The 21116-nt window shown below is 39.3% G+C and overlaps 2 protein-coding genes across 4 annotated transcripts; both read left to right on the top strand.

The window, feature by feature from the left end:
- Positions 1–269: 269 nt before the first annotated feature.
- miga2 (mitoguardin 2) lies at positions 270–12411 on the top strand. Of its 3 annotated transcripts, none has more exons than XM_046067017.1 (16): positions 270–397; positions 1268–1540; positions 1648–1858; positions 1957–2072; positions 2175–2295; positions 2944–3071; positions 3290–3407; positions 4387–4520; positions 4666–4778; positions 5349–5421; positions 6114–6200; positions 6319–6417; positions 7457–7591; positions 7705–7758; positions 7842–7958; positions 8646–12411. In XM_046067017.1, exons 2-16 carry the CDS (start codon positions 1445–1447, stop codon positions 8844–8846), a joined length of 1803 nt encoding a protein of 600 aa, XP_045922973.1. In that variant the 5' UTR covers positions 270–397; positions 1268–1444; the 3' UTR covers positions 8847–12411. The 3 variants fall into 3 exon arrangements, with proteins under 3 accessions (XP_045922973.1, XP_045922975.1, XP_045922974.1); XM_046067019.1 differs by having other exon boundaries at positions 4414–4520; XM_046067018.1 differs by having other exon boundaries at positions 377–430.
- Positions 12412–14783: 2372 nt separating this feature from the next.
- On the top strand, positions 14784–20646 carry dolpp1 (dolichyldiphosphatase 1). Its single transcript, XM_046067769.1, has 8 exons — positions 14784–14933; positions 15632–15732; positions 15870–15954; positions 17151–17250; positions 17581–17679; positions 18128–18256; positions 18402–18491; positions 19291–20646. Exons 1-8 carry the CDS (start codon positions 14858–14860, stop codon positions 19325–19327), a joined length of 717 nt encoding a protein of 238 aa, XP_045923725.1. The 5' UTR covers positions 14784–14857; the 3' UTR covers positions 19328–20646.
- The last annotated feature ends 470 nt before the right edge of the window (positions 20647–21116 follow it).

The following is a 21116-nucleotide window of genomic DNA, read 5'->3' on the forward strand; positions in this document are numbered from 1 at the left end:
TCTTAGGCCTCTTATTATTATATATTATAACATGGTATGTATATATTATATATTGTATAATAATGTATGTGATTATTTATAACAAACATAACTCCTCTACATGTCTTTCGTGTTATGTTAATGGATTATTTACAAATACACGCCTCACAGGAAACTTTCTGACAGTTTTTCCCTTTTGAGCTGTGTCCATGCAGGGACGGTGCTGTATGATCTACGACCTGATTGGATTGTAATAGTTCGTACTCCTCTCACCTTCCATCCGATTGGTCAAGAAAAAAAGCAACACTCCGTTCTCCTTCTCCCATTGGCTGGCCGTCGCGTCAGTATTCCTGCTTTTCTGAAGCCCTTGCCCCCGAGAGAAAAGGCTAGTGTGCGGCTTTCACTGACTGTGACACAGGTATGTCCTTCCCTGCCGCCTTAGATGCTCACGGTATGTACCTATGTGAGGGATTATGTTATTAGTTGTGCCGCTGATGAGCTGTACACAGAGCCACTGAAGCCTCCGAGGTGTCAGTTTAAAGCCCCACAGGATGATGCTGTGATGTGAGGTGACAGATGAGGCTGAGCTAGGCTAGCGAAGTGTGCTAGCTAACGTTAGCATGCTCGCCTGTGAGGACTGTTGCCTACTTGCTGGTTGTGATTTTGGCCAGTCATTAACACATTGTTCCAAGACAGAGCTCAGACTAGATATGTGTTTTAGTAAAAATCGAACGTTTGATTCATGGTCTCCGCTGCCTGGACGGGCTAACTGCCTAGGTTGCTATTCACCTTATACGTTTGACAAGTCTCCCTCAGCTAACGTTAAGAGCAGCCTCTCTGTCGGACTGGAAAAATATTGTTATATTTTGGCCGCCGACGTTTTATTGTATTACTCAGTTCTGCCCCAAGGTGTGAGGAAAAAGTCAGCCAGTCTAGTGCTGAAGCCGCTCCTGCTGTTTGTCAGTTACAGTAACATTAAGTGAGGGTTAGCCTGCTCCACTGGCTGCATACCAATCAGGGTAGACAGATAAGTCGCTGGAAGAATGTCATGTTGCTCTGGTGCTTAACTGTTAATGTAAGCGTGATTTTCCCTGCTTAAACCATTGCGTGTGTGTGCGTGTGTCAAGGGTGTGTGCCCTGAAGCCAACACTCCTGTTTTAGAGATAAGTATGTCTATTGATGCCATGTCCTTATCATTACAAAGCCTGTGCAATGTAATGCTGCTCTGAAGTAGGAGGAGGCTGGTACACTCAGATCATTTCCATAATTCATGTCTTATCATTTGTAGGGTAATAAATCTACAGTCAGACACTGGATCAGTGCAGGCCCAGGAGTGTATGACGACAGACGGCTCATCGGCAAGCCCCTGAGCTGGCTGATCTCAGAGCAGAGGGGGAGACCTTCTTTAGGGTGAATGTGAGGGAGCTTTGGACAGCTGTGGCCTGAAGGCATTTCAGTATCTGAGATGTCAATCAAACAAGCAGAGGGGATGTCTATCGCCCAGGCTCTGGCCATGACGGTAGCAGAGATACCGGTGTTTCTCTATTCCACATTTGGGCAGGTAAACCACTTTGCATGTACAGTTAAGTTTTGCATCTCCATACACAAGAACTATTTGCTATCCTGTGTCAACTTGTTCAATAAAACATTTGCCTCTCCTGCTTTCAGTCCATATTTTCCCAGTTAAAGCTTACCCCAAACTTGAAGAAGGTGCTCTTTGCTACAGCACTGGGTAGTGTAGCTCTGGCGCTCACCGCTCATCAGCTGAAAAGGCGGGGGAGAAAAAGGAAGCAGGTAACACAAGGGAAGGAGGGCCAGAAGACAGTGGGAATACCTGAGGCGCTGATGAAGACAGGAAGACCCTCATCATTAAAGAGAGGTGTGCATGACGTACTGCTTCAGTTTTGCTTTGTGGTTACTGGTGTATCAACATCTACTGAGAAATATGCCAACAAGAGGATGTTTTTCTCTGCACAGGTCCGTTTCCTGGCCGACAGATGATGAGTCCCAGCACTCGCAGCAATGACACCATGAGTGGAATTTCTTCCCTGGCCCCCAGTAAACACTCAAGTTCTTCACACAGTCTGGCATCTGTTAGTTTCACAATTTGCTACAAATTATATTAAATGGTTGCTTACCATTTCCCTTATTCCACATTTTCCTAATGTGTCTTTCTGTGTGTGTTTCTGGCATAGATGCGGGTCCCAAGCTCTCCAAATCAGTCCGCCAATCCATCCACCCCCTGGGAAGCAGAGCCTGTGGTGGAAGAGCCAGGAGCAGTAGAGGATGCAAATGCAGAGAATCTCTATTTAATGGGTAGTTATTTACCATTACTCCTGCTTTTATAAAAATGTAATACTCAAGTTGCATGTCAAATGTGGTGACATTTTTTTGCTTTCTTACCTGAGAGATAGTGAGAGGGACAGAGAGATAAGCTATACTTGCCACTTTGTGTTTGTTAAGTACTTTTTAGTCAGAAATAACGATGGATCATGAAACAAAATCATCTGTTTTGGTGACAATTGTAAAAATTGCTCCATTGGCAGAATGTGGAGGGGAAAATATTCACATGTGCATTTGGTTTGGCTTCTAATCTTTAGATCTTGATTATAATGTAAAAGGTATTTGTCTTTGTGTTGATACCATGTTAGTTATAATTATAATACAGCATGCATTTTCTGCTTGTTGGTAATGTAGAACAAGTGGAGGAAGTCTAATATATAATCAGTTAAATGTTGGACTTTTGGAGCCAGAGTTCTGTTGTTTGGCATTCGGATTATCCTGCAGGAATTCTGTCATTCCCCCACACACACACACATTTTGCAACTGTACAGACTCAGGTCACTTAAACCTCTGAGGAACTCTGAGGCTCTGTGCCACATTTGTTCAATTCTAGCTCAAAGTTTTGATTTTCCTGCTCACAAATAGACAGTTTAGTTTAGTAATCACCCTTTTTCTTGCTAGGGATGGAGCTGTTTGAGGAAGCTCTACAAAAGTGGGAACAGGCCCTGAATATTCGCCATCACACACACTCGAACTCCAGTAACAACAGCCTCGCTCTGCAGGGGGCAGCGCGTGGAGACTTTCCTATGGTAACCATCGAACAATCATTAACAGTACAGACTGGCTGAAATTCTTGTACATGTGTGGATAACTTTACACTCAGTGCAGTTGTGATTTCACCTGCTGTACTTGTGATGCTCTTAAGTGACACCATATTTATTTATTAAATGCTATTAAGTATTTAATTAACTATTTAAGTAATTAGGTAACTTTAACTTGTTTTATGCTTTCCCCCTCTTCATTATAGGGTGAAGCCCGTAATAAAGTGTTTGCTGAGAAGTTGGAGACATTACTGCACAGGGCGTACCACCTACAAGAGGATTTTGGCAGCACCATCCCAACAGACAGTGTGCTGGCAGACTTTGGTAAGAATCATATTGATTTTATGACTTTAAAATGTGTAAGATATGTTTTGTTTAAAACAAAAAAATTGTTATAATGTAAGAGTTTGTATATATAGTGTTTCAGAGATCTCTTCTGAAATTAGCATACTAACCAGCTAGCCCTGGCCCCCGTCCTGTCTCATAATACCACTTTGTACCTCAATAGATGATAGTCCAATAGTGTAGCTCAGCTCAGGTCTGGGATTAGCTAATGGAGGGTATCAGGAGAGGATGTAGCTGTCCTGATGCTCTGTTCTTGCCTGTCAGCAAAGACTGTTACACCAAACTCCATTCACAAAGCTCTGAAATTAAAGTTCCCTTGCTTCTCAGCACACATTCTTCTGTCAGAGTCTTGGTCGGAGCCACTGTAAAGAGGCCCACCCACACTTTCTTAAATTAATTATTAAATAATATCGTATATAGGTGCTCCCATGCAAATATTTTGATTGCAAAGAACTTTGTGATAAATAGCAGTGCAGTTTGTGGGCTACAGCTCCATTGCTTCACATTGAAACAAATAAAGTATATACAGTGAACAGAAGCAGTAAGTAGCACAGCGATTCGACAGAACACCTGAGCTCCGACTGCGTAGTCCCACTCACTGAACATTCAATTCGGCTGGTTAACTTGTGAGCTGAGGACGGTAGTTTGTGAAGGATAAGCCAGTCAGCTAAGAATTTAGTTGGATACGATGGATACGATTTTAAATGTTTAAGAAAAATAGCAAACAAAGATAAGGCAGTCAATGTTGATAATGTGGTGGGCTGACACAAATAAATCAATGAATAGGAAACACTGGAGTTGCAGCGAAAAAAATAACTTGTTTAAGGAGAATCTTGGCGACTGGCTGGCCTGCACTATCATCCAGGCAGAGCGCCTCTTCAACCCCTGTTCTTAGTAGTAAACCTCCCCAACAACCGAGTGTGCAAGTAAATCTGTGTTTTGATTCTTGCCCTGTCAGTCAGAGTTTATGTTGCTCCTTTGGCAGAGAGTGAAGGAACTCTTATCTTGCCTCAAGTGGAGAGTTTCCACAGACTTCGAGATGATGATGCGACCACTGTTACCTCTGACGAGTCCTTCTTCTCGGCTGCAGAGGTTAGTTCCTTTCCATCATCACAGCAGTCGCTGATTTACCAACCCCCCCTAGTATTTGTATCAAGGACACATACTAGTACACTCTTATGCCTTGCAGATGCATTCACAGACTAAACTGAGGTATATGTGTTTCTTTTCTGCGCAGCTGTTTGATGCCATGTCTCTAGAAGAGGTCTACCAGCCACTTAAGCCAGCAGCTCTGTATGAAGAAGCCTTGTCTCTGGTCCGGGAGAGCAAAGTGGCCTATAGGTCCCTGAGGTAACACTGAAGTGTAACATCTGTACCTACAGTAAATACTTAAAGCTGCGCTAACCCACAGAGAAGTATCACCCGACTCCGCTTTACCCACACATCTATGGAGAGTTTAAATGTCTTTTAGCACATTGTTTAGGTTTTATGGTCCAACACTTTGGCAGCTGTTTTGGTTCACCCTCACTGCTCTCGTCACTGTCATTTCCAGACGTAGTAGCAGTCAGCTGTTTCCTGCGAAATAGCTCAAGTCAACGCACTGTACGCTATCTGCCCAGCCCCAAACAGCAGACAGAAACAGTTAGCAACTAGCTGGTGAACATAATGGAGCTAAAGAGCCAGATGTTTCCCACAAACGTAAAAGGAGTGAAAATTGGAATTACATTCATCAAGTGGCGACAAACATGCCACCAAATGAATGCTAATGTTGCTCTGTGTCAACTGGATGTCTAAAAATATAATTGTTTGGATCTCCCAAGCTGCCAAAAAGTCAATTTATAGACCTCTGAATGAACAGTAGCAAAGAGAGGAATAACGTTTATTTGAGCTTCATACGTCTCTCTCTCTCTTTTTCACCAGGACGGAATTACTTGAATGTTTTGGTGACCAAGACTTCCTTGCCAAGCTTCATTGTGTGAGACAAGCATTCCAGGTCAGTTTCAGCTCACATGACTTACCCATACTACATAGATCATTCTCTTTGCTCAGATGATTGTGGTTGTTGTGATGACCCACAACATTAAGCCATTTCCTAATGTTTTGAAACTGCAAACATCATCAAAACACTGCTCTCTGACATTACTAGTGGTCAAAAGCTTGGTAGCTTATAATGGTAATCATTTTGGTTATATACACTGTCACATCCAGCAGACATTGCATTAAATCTTTCAGCATTACTCAGAATGTAAAGAACAAATAGCATTGCGAAAATACGTTGGCTGCAGTGGTCTGTGTGACCGTGGGACCATAGGGGTCTGTGAGCGTGACTGGCTGGCCACCTTGCCAGCTACCCCCTGGTCAGCTTGCTAGCTACACCTGCTGGGACTTTTGAGCTCCTCTACTACAATTCTCTGACCAATTTTTCAGTTCAAGCCCTACAAAACCTACAAGGTGAAAAAAAAACAGCTGCTGCAATCAGGAGAGGGGACTCACGGTGAAACATGGATGAAACTTTGGTCATTGTCTCTGCTTTGTTTTCTAGTCTCAGGCAAACGTCTGTGTTGCACTTTACAGTGGAGTATATATTTCCTTTTGGCCCGTGACGATGATTGTACATTGGTTTTCAATGATCAGATGGACAGTTTACTACATAGAAAATAGACTGATAATGCTTTTTCTTTTCAGTTTCTGTTGTTAGATGAAAGTCACCGCACATTTTTCATGGAGACCGGGAAGCAAATGATTACAGGGTTAATGGTGAAGGCAAACAAGGTAAAACATTACTCATTTAGAGCCACACTTATTAACTTGTCTTATCTGGATAAAGTGTCTGCTTCTGTGGACATCTGTAACTAATCAGTTCCTGTGTAATTTTTTTGCTTCATCACAGAGTCCCAAAGCCTTCCTGGAGAGCTATGAAGACATGCTGCTTTACACTCAGCGAGAGGAAACGTGGCCCATCACTAAGATGGAGCTGGAGGGCCGAGGGGTGAGTAATAATGCCGTTCTGTTGTCAAACATCCTGCAATTGTTAGAACCTGTGAGTGGTGTCGTGAATGTAGCTCAAAGGTCTGTCAGGCTATATTACAGGGTCAGTCTTTCAGACAGCAGAATCTTAAATAAATGAGATTTCACTTTTGAATTTTCTGTTTACAGTTTTGTTCCAACTATGTTTAACGATGTGTGTATTGGTTTATTCATGGGAATGGCGATACTGGGACTTGATACCCTGTGACAAACCTGAATTAAACTTGAAGTACGGCCTTCAGTCAGGTTACTTTATGCTTTACTCGGTGTAAAGCTCACTTTTAGGGTCACATTGTAGTTGTTTGGGTAACTGACAAATATTCCTATAATCCTAAAATCTTTCTATAAATTATTCATTTGGTATAATATGAATCCGATCTCTTGAAAGATTTCCAATACACATGCAGCCATTTTTGGTTTCATTTTCAACTCAACATAAATGTTGAAATCACCTCCAGTGGTTGATTAATAAGCGTCATCATGAAATAAATAAATCATGAAATTAATTTTAAAAAGCCCGCTTCAAATAGATACAGAATTAATTAAAACACATCGAATATAGTTGGAGGGGAGTTTTATAGTAGTAAACATATTTCTTATTTATATTGAACACTGATTTATTTTGATATATTTCATGGCTAATTTGTTTATTTCAATGCCTCCTTACTAATTTAGAGAGAGAGATATTTATATTTTTTATTTGATCTTTATTTATTTAATTTCTTATGAATGTATTTCATCCCTTATTTATTTATTTATTTATTTATTTGTGTATTTATTGTCAATTTATCAGTGTAGTTAATATAATAATCTCTAATCTTCGATTTCATTCTTGCCTTTGTTGGCACGTTGCTACATAACTTGGGAAATTACTGCCACCAACTGTTAATCAGTGAAATAGTGTGAACTCATCAGCAGGACTGTGTCTCACACAAATAAATAAAGGGACCCGCTCTTTTAAATATTGCTTCTCATTGGTTGTCATGTCATAATCCCTGCAGGTGGTGTGTATGAACTTTTTCGACATAGTGTTGGACTTCATCCTGATGGATGCATTTGAAGACCTGGAGAGCCCTCCCTCCTCTGTGGTAGCTGTGTTGAGGAACCGTTGGCTCTCTGACAGCTTCAAGGAGACGGTTAATTTACACACACACACACACACACACACACACACACACACACGTCCTTGATTATGCCACTGATAGCTTAGTCACAAGATACTCTAATAACGGAGTTGTTTTTCTGTCAGGCTCTGGCGACTGCTTGCTGGTCTGTCCTAAAAGCGAAAAGGCGTCTTCTTATGGTGGGTTTGAGTGCTTTTTATTGCATTTTTGTTTGTCAAACCATTTTGTATCTTTAATTCTGATGACTCCTTACTCTCCATAGGTTCCTGATGGTTTTATCTCCCACTTCTATGCCATATCAGAACATGTGAGCCCAGTTTTAGCTTTTGGGTTTTTAGGACCCAGGCAACACTTAAGTGAAGTGTGCACTATCTTCAAGGTGAGAGGATACGCAACTAAGAAGTGCTGTGATTTTTGTCAATACTTTGGAAAGCGAATAACTGTGGTGTAATTTAAAGGGGCACTCCAACGATTTTACACATGAGGTTCAGTTTACTTGTCATGAGGAGGACTATATAGCATTCAAAACATTTGTGTAATATCTTCAAAAGTCTGACAAATAACCTTTCATGACGTCATCAGGGTTTTCTCAATTTTTGCTTGTCAGATTTATAACAGAAAGCCTGCGTTACAAACTTGGGGTGGAGTTTGAAAAATGTTGGTGTTTCTCAGGCAGGTAGTTTCTAATGAAAGATGCTATTAAGTTGCATTTTGTGAAGTTTAGGATCCAGTGTTGGGGACGTGACTCATATTAGGGGCTAAAAGTCAGGATATCTCAGCCTCTGCCGCTTCAAGTTTGACTATTTAATCAGTTTCAGTGCTGCTGTGTTGGACTTCCATAAAGTTGTTAGGCTTGCAAGAGACACAGAGGAGCCTTTCTGTTATATATTTTTAGTCTCCCAACCCAATATGATGGGGTTTTTTTGATTTGACGAAGACATTAATGACTCAAGAGTTTAAGTTAAATAACCTTTCTGTGTAAAATCGGTGGACCCGTTTTTAAAGCTAGAATCACCATGTTGGGTACATAACCGTATCTGTCCTATTTCTCTCCTTCCCTCTGCAGCAACAAATCGTGCAGTACCTTAAGGATATGTTTGATCATGACAAGGTCCGTTTCACCTCCGCTCAGTCCTTGGCTGAGGACATCCTGAACCTTTCCCACCGCCGGAGTGAGATTTTACTGGGGTATCTGGGAATCAATAGCCTCGCGGAGCTCAATGGTGGCCTGCCCAGAGACACAGAGGGCACTTCAGGGCATAGCTAAGACGAGTACGGTCACTAATGGCTTCAGTGGGCTCGTACAGGCCAAATGCAGTGGACTGACCAGTAGGGAACGGCAAAAACTCAAGGCTCAACACTTTTTCTTGTATCTCCATTAACACTGGATGGAATCATGCTCCTGTGATGCACTGAGAATCAGCGTTACTCGTTCATCCATCTGAGTCCATCAAACACAACTACTGTAAGAGGATATATTTTCACCAGATCTACAGTATCACTCGTCCTTGTAGCAGTGAACGTGAGCGGATAGATAATGTGATGTAATCAGTTCTTTGTTGTCAGCTGATGTTTTGCGTATCAAGAATGCCTTCTGTAGTCACATAATTTCAGACGTGTGAGGACTTGTCTCTGCCTTGTTGGATGACTTGGATACTTCTTAAAAAACACACCAGACAGAACTGCTCCCACCACGTGAAGACTGGGCCTTCTTCGTTATTACTCCACATGGATCATATGTCTTCTGAGAACCAGTAATCTTGCATTCATCTGACTAGTGGGAATTGAGCAGGATATCGCAGTTTTCGTTATGTGAAAAGAAATAGTGTGAGAGTCTGTCAGTATTGTGCATTTGTATGTTTTATATTAAAGGGGATGGATATTTGTTAAAACCATGATAATCCTGACAGGCTTGGCCAGCTGAAGGCTTGTTCTGCGTGAAAGACATAATGCATTTGTCTGCTCACTGATTGTTCTTAAATCCGCTTTAATCCGAAGAAGCATTTATTCCAATTTGGTTTAATCGGGCACACATATCCAAGAGACTGTGTTGAATGCGAAAAGATGTGTAAAATTAGTGTAGAGTGCCAACATGTTACTCATATAGACTCTGAATTATCCCAAAGCGATATCTTGACCACAGACCACAGTTTTTTCCACACTTGACTTCTCAGTCAAAGTGGACATAGCAGTAATCCAGCTAAGATGCAAGTGCCTAAGTTTTGTAACGTTTGGTCACAGGGATCTCTCAGATTTTATCTGTCAATGGATCACATGAATATTACTAGTTTTAAGTGGCACGGAGGCACAAAAAGAAACCACTACCCACTGCAATGACGCAATACCAGGTGTGAAAACATCTGTCTGAAACCATCACATAGAGCATTATGTCAGTTTTGAAGGTGTAACAGAAAACAAATATCTCAAACCGTGCTCTCAGGGAGTAATATGTTACATTATGACTTGAAATCAATATTAGGATGTGTGTCACTTATTGACAGACAAATATTTGGGCCTAAATTGTAATTGCAATGCATAAATTCACCAACTAAAAAAAATACCAATTGTGACTTTGTTTAGGGAAAAGTATCAAAACACAGTAATATGATGATATAGTACAGTGTTTTTAATGTAGAATTTGGAACAATGGTACTTCCAGAATATGTTTGTCCTGTCATAGAGAAATAAAGAAGCCATAAAATATTTATATTTAAAGTAGCTTAAATAAGATAATTTTGGCTTTTATTTCTTAAAAAATCAAACCAGTTATCAAAATAGCTGGCGATTAATTTAATTGTTTACGATTAATTGTTGCAGCTCTACTGTAAACAAGTATAGGATGTGTGGTTCAGAAAAGAAAATCAGCTGTTTTCACTCGATCACAGCATTGTAGTAAAAGCACAGAGGTAATGTTAACGATGGCTCTGTTCTTATCAAGTGTCTCAGTAAGACGTGACAGCGAGCCAGCATGCACAATACCAGGAGGCCGACATCGAAGCAGCTAAATTATACTCAGCCATCATTCATTTGAATTATTTACACCTGTGCTTTTCATACTACAATGTCAAAATGTCATCCATAAAAATGCCAGAGACTTAAAAAATACAAAATTGATTAGAAACACACATGGGTATTTCCCATGTCTAGAGACATAACTGTGTGTAGCTTGTTTTCTCCCCAGAACATTTTAAAATCGACACAACCTCTGAATGAAACCGTGCCATCTGCTAGGGTTAGCAAGGATATCGTCTTTTTGATTTTGATTTCATGAGGACCTGTAATGAAGAACCATGCATTGTACAGTTAGACTGTAACCTGCACTGATGAAAACCCCTGAGTTTGTGTTTGTATTCCCCAATACTTGTTGGAGCACAGAGACACGGAAGGGGCAGTTTTCTTCTGCAATCCTAACATGGGTAACTCCACTACTATAAAAGCAGATTTGTGTTATGCAGACTGTAGTTAATGTTTGTTTAAGACACTGTCAAATACCTAAGTATCTTATTGAAATATATATATATACATATATAATAAAGAAAAGATGATTTATTTTTAATGGCAGTAGAAGCACAAAATGTATGCTTATGGTTGCCTGCGTGAGTGAGAAAAGGGAAGAGATATCTGTCAAATCATTTTGGGTTTCATAGATTGTGGTACTCTGACTTCAGTAGTTTATCATACAAATAAGCAGAAGTCAGCTTGTTATTCGTAATCATATAAGTGTGATTTGTGGGCTTGATAATCCAAATCCTGCTCTTGTTACAACATGCCTTTGAAATTCAGTGCTCAGAAATGGTTTTTGGACTCTCACATCTGGCAATACAGTCCCATTGTGTTTTGTTAAACTCTACTGGCTATGTCAAAAGTCATCAGCATTGTAGAATTATTTTTGTGTCTGTCTAACATGAGCCAGAACTTCCAACTGTAAATAGGGCTTTTACAGAAATTCATTTAGTTTTTGACACATGTGCAGCTTTTTGTTTTTAAGCATTTTGCACTTTATCAGAAAAGCAGAAAGATACACGAATGTCCAACAACCCCCTTTGAATAATCAATTATGAGAGTTTAACTGTACAAACATATTTAATTATTTATTGCATTGTAGAACTGAAATATTATTGATAACATAGAGCATAAATTGCTGTACTGTAGAGAAACTATCTTTTAAAAAAACTATATTATGGAAATGGTTTATTCTGGTTACAATCCAATGTTTTTGTCTCCATCTTTAAAATGTTCAAATTCTCAGTTTTAACTTGTGACTGCGTATTATCCAATCCCTGATGAACTGCTTTAAAAAAGCTATTCTCCATGTTTTAGTCCTGTTTTTGTAGAGTATCAAGTACATTCGCAACATGCTCACACAGGTAAATGCGATTATGTTTAGTCTTGTGTTGACATATTAGTCTGCTTTGTCCTGAGAGTAGATGATCAGAGATTAATTCCTTTAACAGCCTTTGCATGTTAACAGTGTAAATTCTCTGAAATGAATCAATCAGTGTATCCCTGTAACGTTTAGACCCAGACTCGGCTCTAGTTGTTAGTTTTGAAGATCCCAATTAGAAATTATTTTAAAGAAAATTTTTAGGAAGTCAAAGTTCATGCATGGACTTGACTAGTTAGCGTATATTCAATAGATTATATTGTTTAGCGAGGATTTCAGATGGCCAAAATGTGGAATGAATGATTTTTTTCACTGCTATACATTACAAGTGTCCTATTCATGCCTTTTGTCTTTTCTATTGTTAGATTACAATGCCAGCACAAATGTAAATTGATTTTGATTCTCCATATTAAATGTTATCTTTTCTTATTAAACAACTTGTTTATTATGCCTTTTCCCAACTGATGACGGCTCATTGTATTTCATGTTTCTGTGGTAGAGAGGTGTATTTTTCAAAATGACTAAGAACCACTGGCTTGATAAAAAAGAGGATATTCTGTCCTTAAAAAAGTATAAATGGAAATAAAAAGTGAGAAAAATGGATGAAAGGGGGCCTTTTGATGCACTGAGATGGCTAAAATTGTAACTGTAATTGTCAGACTATGAGATTGTCCACAAGGTGGCAAAAACACTGCAGTGTTTAAGACAGAGTGAACTGATATGAGATCCCAGTTATCACAGTTCCCTATACTCTTATGATTCAAAACAACTTTATACTGAATGTTGCCAGCAGTAGCAAAGGCATAAGTCATGAAGATTTCCCATTGTTGACAAAAGTATTTCCAAATCTTTCTTACTATAGCCAAAGGATATATTTAGAGTTTTTTTAAAGTAAGACGATAAAGATATAGATTTTAAAAGTTTAAAAGTTGTCAGTAGCTCTTACACGGCATAACAGTTGCTACTGGTGTTTTGGCTTCTACTCTTTAACATGTAGTGATATATCCCCACAGCTTTTGGATGGATTAATGTTACCATCAAATTTGGTACATACATCCCCCTAAGGATGAATTGTTATCACTTTAGTGACCCCTTAACCTTTCATCTACTGTCACCATCAGGACAAGTTTTATAGAGCCTATATAGCCTACAAAGACAAAGATGGAGGACATGGTAAACATTTTAATTGCTTAACATGTGGGCAGTATTAGCTCTGTAGGGACTTGGCTTACGAACCGGAGGGTCGCCAGTTTGTGTCCAGCACAGACCTTCTTGTTACAGTATTTCTGTATCCTTCTACTACCATCCCCAAACCGTAGAATCACAGGGCCACTTCTGTTTGTTCTGTTGCCGATGTATGGCTTGGAGGCTTTGAAACTCTGTTTAGTGGTGTCATTAAAAGACATTTTAGAGACTAAAGGGTACACACATCTTTTACCATATGTGCTTCCTCTATTATGTTGCTTTATAATTTACAGTGGGAGCTACAGTCTCTTTATTGAGTATGGAAAGTTAGTTTGCCCTTATTCAGGTTTTTGCTGTTTACTTTGTATGTCCTGTTTGCCGGTCTGTGTGCATCTGTTAGTCAGGGCTGACTTTATGTGATTTGGAAAAGCCACTGAGTTAGTCTGCTATGTGTATGGGTGAGTGTATACTGTCTTTCTCTGTCCAGTCCAGGTGGACACTTTCTCTGTACTGTTTTTGTTCTATGTTGTGTTTTCTGCTACAGCCTGTAATTCAACTGATTAATATTCATATTGCTACATGCACTTCTGTATAACAGTATTTTAGTCACTTTGCATTGATCATACTCAACAATCTTTTCTGGTCTGTCTAGTGATGTTTTGTAGCTGCATGGTTTCCATATCCATATACCAACATTTGTATACCAGTATTTAGATCTATTTGTAACTCATGTGGATGAAATAGGCTGTATCTAAGAGTGTCAATAGACCAACTCTAAAACAATCCTCCCTTTTTCAAGATACTGACACTGTTTTTTTCCCTGCACAGCAAACTACTGTTACTGTGTTTCTTTCTTCTTCTTTCTTTAAACCTAATGCAGTTTAATACAACAGTCCCGCAAGAAATCCTACATTCATGAAGGTTATAATGTTCATGTTTTTGTTGAAACTGTTTTGGAAAGGTGTTGATTCAGCTGTAGGCTGCAGTTTGCAATGCAGTTTGAGTGTACTGGATTAAAAAGAAAGGTGTTTTTATTATTTAGCCTAGACTCATTGATATAAGTGGGGTGGACTAAATAATAGAAACACCTGGCAGTACTATGAAAGATATGACATGTCAATGAAATATCTTTTGGTTAGTTAGTTGGTTGGTCACTTTAGATGTCACTTTTTATACATGTTATAGACTAAACAATTAATCATTTCATGTAGAAATCAGTAGATTAATCGATAATTAAAATAAACATCAGTTGCAGTTCTGCTGTTGGGAATGGCTCACATATCTGTTATAAAAAATAAGTTACAAATTGTTAACACTGTATAATAGGTGGCTTATTACAAAATGGTACAAAATCAATTTTAAAGTATTTGATCATTCAGATTTCAAGTACATATCTGGGCAAATACACATTATAGATGATTCAGGTGGTAAATAATTTATAGCCTACATTAATTTAGAATAACTTTGTCTATTTTACTTATTTTCTTATAAGTGCCGTTCGCTGATTTGATGTGAAGTGCTGGACTTTTGTGTTTTTTGTTCATTCAATAATTCTTCTCTATGGGCAAAACATCTTATCTCCAGTGTGCGGCTGGGATTGGACGGCTCCTGTGCTGCTGGGGTCCGCTTGAACACACAGCTCCGTTCACTATTGGTTAGACACGTGTTTGGGGCGTTTCACTGGGACTGCCCGGTTGTGTCCGGGTAAGATGGCGTTGGAAGAGCAGTGCTCGGCACCACCTCGATGGCGGTCCATATCTCTGACACACGTAGAGTTCCCCGAGGGTACGTAAACTCAACATCTTTCTCTAGCTACTAAAGCTCTACTAACCACCAGCCGCTTAGCAAATTTCGAAGACTGCGTGTTTGCTGCTTACTGAATGGACACGGCCGTTGGTGATGCTGCCAAATTGTGAGACGCTGTAACATCCTAGAGCACAGCGGGGAATGTAACCCAGACTGCAAAATTGTGAGACAGCGCCGCATGCGCAGTTAGCGACGATGTCCACAATGAAGGCTAGCTAGCCTATTAGCTGTGTTAATATCGGCTTTTATATGTTCTCTCATGAATTAGCCAATATGCCGTGACCTGTAACAATTACTCGATACAATTCAGCCATTCCGAACAGCAAAATATGATTTCTGACTGTGGTGGAAATTACTAGATATTTCACCGGATAGGATTGTAGCCAGGGCTATGGCTAACGGAGTAGCTAGCTCCATGGCCTGATACTGATTATAACTAGCAGAACCCTCATTGCACTGAGCTGTCTGATTGATCATATCCACGTATTGTGGTCTTGTTAGTTAGATGGTGGCTTAGCTATCTAACCACAGCAGCTTCCTGCCTGAACTCTCAGTAAAATATTTCATCCATCCGGGTTCAATGAAAACCTCATGAAGTGTCACTCCCATCAGTGCTAGGTGACTTTACTCTGGTTGATGAGTTGCCTTAACATAAGTACTATGTCACTATGTTTTAGGTGATCTAACGGGACGAGTGCTGGCCTACATCAGTCTCCTCCCTATAGCAATCCTTGTGGGATTTGTCACACTCATAGTGTTTAAACGGGAGCTACACACGGTAAGTGCACATGCATGTTGTTCTCAGAAGGAGCATCACTTTTAAAGTAAAGCTGTTTAGTGCCTCACAGGAACCTGAACAGTGGCGTCATGCAGGCCAGAAGTTAGTCAGTTAGTTTTTTTTTTTTTTTTTTACAGATTTCCTTCTTTGGTGGGCTCATCCTGAATGAAGGGGTGAACTGGCTGCTGAAGCACATTCTCAGAGAGCCGCGCCCATGTGCAGGTGAGTGAAGCAACACAAGCTGTTTACTGTGTTGATGTGTAATCGGCAGGGTTGGGCAACATTGCAAAAGCATCACAATAGCCAGAATATTGCCTTCTGATCATTATCCCTTTATCTTTTCAGCTGCAGAGCACCTGCAGTTCATTACAGTCTAGTCTGTCTTCATCACATTGGACCAAAAAACTAAAAATAAAACGCCCAAGTGGGCAATACATTAAAGTTTTTCCAGCATGCATTACATTAAGATAACATAGTTACATCATGCTCAGTTTGGCTTTTGATTAGTGTTACTGAGGCTAAAGTGGTACCAATAGCAGAGTCACTAGATACAATAAACTATTTATAGATATAATAAGCGTGGGTGATATGAGTAAAACCTATCACCCTATATACACTTTTATAGTGCAATATTGAGGGTAATATAGTAGAACTACAAGGATTTTTATGGGTTAGTTGGTTGTCAGAAAATAAAACTTATTTTCATAATTTTAGTCACATGCTGCTTCTGAAATGTGAGGAGTACTTTGCTTTGTCACACATGAACGGGACAACGAATATCTCACGTGTGATAATGAAAGTAAATGTCAGTTGCAGCCCTAATGTATTCTAGTGCTGCAACTAAAGATTGTTTTGATTCTTTTTCAATCTGCCAATACATTATTGGATTCATCATTTTAGTCAAAAGAGCCCGTTATAATTTCCCACAACCTAAAGTAATGTTTTATAATGTCTTGTTTTGTCCGGTCAACATTCCAAAACCCAAAGATATTTAATTTACAAAAGTATATACAACAAGGGAAAAAGTCAAATCCTCACATTTCAGAAACTGGAACCAGACAATGTTTGACTTTTTTGCATGAAATGATTATCAAAATACCTGACACATCAAGGTACTTCATCAGACTGATGCAAAGGTCATATGAAAATCCACACCTCATAAGAGAGAGAGGTTAAAGGCATTACATCAATTTAAACAGTATGGAAATATGTAGTTGTTTTGATTGGACAATATCGTGTTATTGTCCAACCCTTGACAAATATTTGTATATTGTTAAGTGATGAGAGATGCTCACTTTAATTGTAAATGTTGGTGGTTATTCTGATTTTTTTTTTTTTTTAAAGTATTCTGTATTTATATGAAGATGTACTCCTTATTGTAGTGGATATTTTTATCAGGTGCTGTTGTCTTTCTGCAGGGGCTCACACAACACTGCACACAGAGTATGGGATGCCCTCAAGCCATTCCCAACTTATCTGGTTCTTTGTTGTTTACTTCTTTCTTTTCCTTTATTTAAGGTGAGATTGTTTCTTCTTTGCATTTTGGGAGGTTAAATGGTGGAAATATGCCGCTGTGAAGTTCTTAATACTATAGGAACTAGCTAAAGTTTAATGTCCACAAACATCAAATACAGCTTTTCTTCATTTCTACAATGTTGCAATTTTACAATTAAATATTTTTGAAGTTGAGTATATAAAAAACAAAATCTAAATAATTATAATAATTATAAATGGTTTCATTTTACAGGTATGTTTGTACATAAAATGACAAAGCAGAGGAAATATTTTCTGTATTTGCTGTCACTCCATCCTGTCGTGGTGTGAACTCCTGCTGATCTCTCTTTTCAGAATGCATCAAACGAACAATGCTCGATGTGTGGACCTGCTGTGGAGACACATACTGTCCATCATCCTGTTGGGCATAGCCTTATCAGTCTCATACAGCAGGTAAGGGACTCCTGAAATAGCGTCAGCGCGATCTGCTAGATCCTTTTACTGGAGAAGAGCTATTAGTCAGAACTACAAAAACACTTGCGATTGTTCAGTGATGTTAATGAGTGAAGCTTCTCTGCTCACAAATGATCTTTGGCCAGGTACCAAAAAATTGCTCGCATAAAGTACTTTAACCAATAAAATATGTGAAGCTCATTAATCCCAGCATTATTGAGCATTTCCAGTAATTGCGCACTTGTGACAGGTGGACTAGAACATTTTGAGTATGCAGCAAAGTGTAGCAAAGGCATCAAAATAGTGCTACTTCCTGTGTAACACCATTTTCGCTGAGTGAACACACCAAGTTTGATACTATTTTGAGTCAATGCTGCTAGACTTTGTTTAATTTATGACTACAAGCACAATTGGTGTTTCCTTGAACATTGTTCTCTCCCATCCTCAGGGTCTACTTGTTGTATCACACCTGGAGCCAGGTTTTCTATGGTGGAGTGGCCGGTAGTACAATTGGCATAATCTGGTTCTTTTTCACACAAGAGGTGCTGACACCATTATTCCCCAAAATAGCAGCGTGGTAAGTAGTGGTCTCATTTCTCTGCTTCCTTCTTGTGTCACAGGGGGAATATGATTCATCCTCAGCCAGACTAAATGGATAAAACTGCTCTATTATGGCTGCTCTAATAACATGTTCTTTCGATTTCCTTTTTCACAATTAATAGGCCAATATCAGAGTACTTCCTGGTGCGAGACACAAGCCTGATCCCCAACATCTTATGGTTTGAGTATACAGTGACCAGATCAGAGGCAAGGTAAGTTTCCGTCTTGTCACTACCCACTACACCACATTTATAAAGGCCCAGTCACACCAGAAAGTGGCAGTAGTTTACCTACTCACTGATATAGTGAGTGCTCGCAGGGCTAGTTGGTGAACTACTGCAGCTCTTGTGCTATCAGCTAACCTGCTAGCAAGCCTGGAACATGCTAGCACTGGTCAGTCACAATAGCTGTCCGGGCTTCTTTGCGTTTTCTGTGCGCTACACCTTTTATGCCATTTTGTTCTCAAGCTTGTACATAATTAAATTCAATAGAAATTTTTTGAAGAGGAGGAAAAAAGCTCTCCCAACTGGCTTGCTGTGTGTTAGCAAGCACATTAGCTCAATTGCTGATGAGACGTTAACACATTTTCTTCAAAAAAAGTGTTTGTACCATCGACTCCTGTCTCCTAATTGTCTGCAAGCCACGTCTCAGTTACAGAGCAGTTTTATACTTTGACATAGGAGGTTAAATACAAGTGGATGGTGCAACACAGCTAATACACTACAATAGCTTTTTCCATTTTTGACTCTGGCTTGCTGTTCCCTTAAAGGTCAGCACTGTCAAGAGGGCTGTTTTTTCAACAGTGCAAACACATGGATCAGATTTCAGTTCAGAGTTGAACTAAACGCATAAGATTTCCATAGATTTACTTAGTCCCTGCTCATAAATCCATTTGAAATTGAATGGAGCGTGAAACTTCAGTTTTTTAAATACTGGTGTGACCAAGCCTTTAGTATGTTTGAGACCGTTGTAAATGTTGCGTGGCTCAATTCTCTCCATTTTTTCATGTAGGAACAGACAACGAAAGCTTGGAACAAAACTTCAGTGATCTACACAGTTCTTTGTGAAACTTTAGAGACACAGACACTCATGTACACATACACAAACAAACAAATGCTTATTCGACAAAAACACACTGGAGAACCATCTTTTGGACAGACGTGGTTGCAAGGAGTAAAGGGCAAAAAAACGTTTACAGGCGGCGAAAGAGTGCCTGGACCTGGCCCGGAGCCTACAGCCTGAGCAAGTCCGTCCACACGCCTCTCCTCCTTGTACAGCTTGCCCCAAATGCTCTTCAGTGCATGCAAGACTGTCCAAGAGGCATCCTATTTAATGATAGATTAATATATATATGTATGTATGTGTGTATATATATATATATATATATATATATAAACTATAAACGCACGCTGACAGTAACGGTGTTCTGTAAGAGATTCGAGGAGCCTAAAAGGAGGCTTTGGTCAAGTTTCAAACAAATTGGTGGGTGTCATTGCAGCATGTATTTAGTGATTCCTTTTTTAATCTATTCTGATGTATAGCTGGTGGGAACAGGTGGGGAGGGGGGTTGGTTATGGCTAGGTTTTCCATTTTTCATTGTTATATAATAGAAAATGAACAATTTCTAAAAAAAATTGGTTATGATGTAATATAAATAAAAATTTGCACTTTGTGAAATTTACAAGTAAAAAAAAAAAAAAAAACGACTAACACTAGTTAAATGTTAAGACCCCCCTTTTCCCCTCATCAGTCTTTACTTTCTATCTATGACTGTAGGTCCTACTATATTAGACTCCAAAGCTGATCTGCAACCAGTGTAAATTTAACGTACCTTCTGTACTATTACATTGAGGCTATGGTTTCTGTTCATATCCACGTTGGAGACTGAATCAGCGGCAGGCTTCAGTTATTTTTGTTGTCAAACACTTTGAGGTAGTGTTTTCTTACTGCCTCACACAGTAGCAGCCTGGGAGCAGAATTCTGGGAATCAGTTTTTCTTTTTTTATTCATATGTTGTTTTCTGCTGTTACAGAAAACGGTTTCTTTTTACCTGCATTTCCACGATAACATTCCATATAATTTAGTGAGAAAGCATACATAATGACTGCTGAGGGGATATGTTTTCTTTTTGTATTATTTTCGAAGAAAGGAGGAGAAAAAAAAAGCCTCAGGTCAGTCGTAGCATGTGATTATGCTTGATTCCTCACAGCTCACGGCAGCTAATGTTGAAAGCTGTCAAGTGGGGATCTGAAGCTGATTTAAAACTGTCATATCATTAGCTCCACAAAGGGAAGTAGTTCTCTTAGATTATGATTTTTTTTCCATGTGTAACCTATATCAGGCTGAATAAAATGTGTTTATGTACAAGAGATGGCTCAAGTGTCATACTTTGAAATACAGTGGCATCTTTTTGCATTTAGAATCCTGTTGTACTTTGTTGGGTTTTTACTGCAAATGTGGCACTTGATAGTCTGATTTACTGATCGTCTACGCGAAGTGTCTGTGTTATCCCACTACAATACCTCAGTTTATTTGTCCTGATGCATCACTGACTCCACTGGCGAGAGATACAATGTAATGACAGCAGTACTGATGGAAAAGAAACCCAGTATGATAATATAGAAGTAGATGTGTAGACATCACAGCCCTTCAGGAATATTGCAGTGATGCCAGGTAACAATCATACTCATGCCTAAAATGAAATTCTTCCCAAATATACACATATATATATATATTTTTTTTAAATGATTACAATATTTTTGGGAGACCATATGGGCTAGAGTAGGTGACAAATGAAAAATAGCCCTCTGTTAAGTTTAAACAATGAACAAGCTCCT

Source organism: Micropterus dolomieu, linkage group LG13 (genome assembly GCF_021292245.1).
Source record: "Micropterus dolomieu isolate WLL.071019.BEF.003 ecotype Adirondacks linkage group LG13, ASM2129224v1, whole genome shotgun sequence".
Lineage (NCBI taxonomy): Eukaryota > Metazoa > Chordata > Actinopteri > Centrarchiformes > Centrarchidae > Micropterus > Micropterus dolomieu.

Bases quoted from the DNA above. Each gene is read 5' to 3' on its own strand.
- miga2 (XM_046067017.1), top strand. From the start codon at position 1,445: ATGTCAATCAAACAAGCAGAGGGGATGTCTATCGCCCAGGCTCTGGCC. The intron at 1,859-1,956 runs GTGTGCATGACG...TTCTCTGCACAG, and splicing joins ACCCTCATCATTAAAGAGAG to GTCCGTTTCCTGGCCGACAG. The intron at 2,073-2,174 runs GTTAGTTTCACA...TTTCTGGCATAG, and splicing joins CTTCACACAGTCTGGCATCT to ATGCGGGTCCCAAGCTCTCC.
- dolpp1 (XM_046067769.1), top strand. From the start codon at position 14,858: ATGGCGTTGGAAGAGCAGTGCTCGGCACCACCTCGATGGCGGTCCATA. The intron at 15,733-15,869 runs GTAAGTGCACAT...TTTTTTTTACAG, and splicing joins TTAAACGGGAGCTACACACG to ATTTCCTTCTTTGGTGGGCT. The intron at 15,955-17,150 runs GTGAGTGAAGCA...GTCTTTCTGCAG, and splicing joins AGAGCCGCGCCCATGTGCAG to GGGCTCACACAACACTGCAC.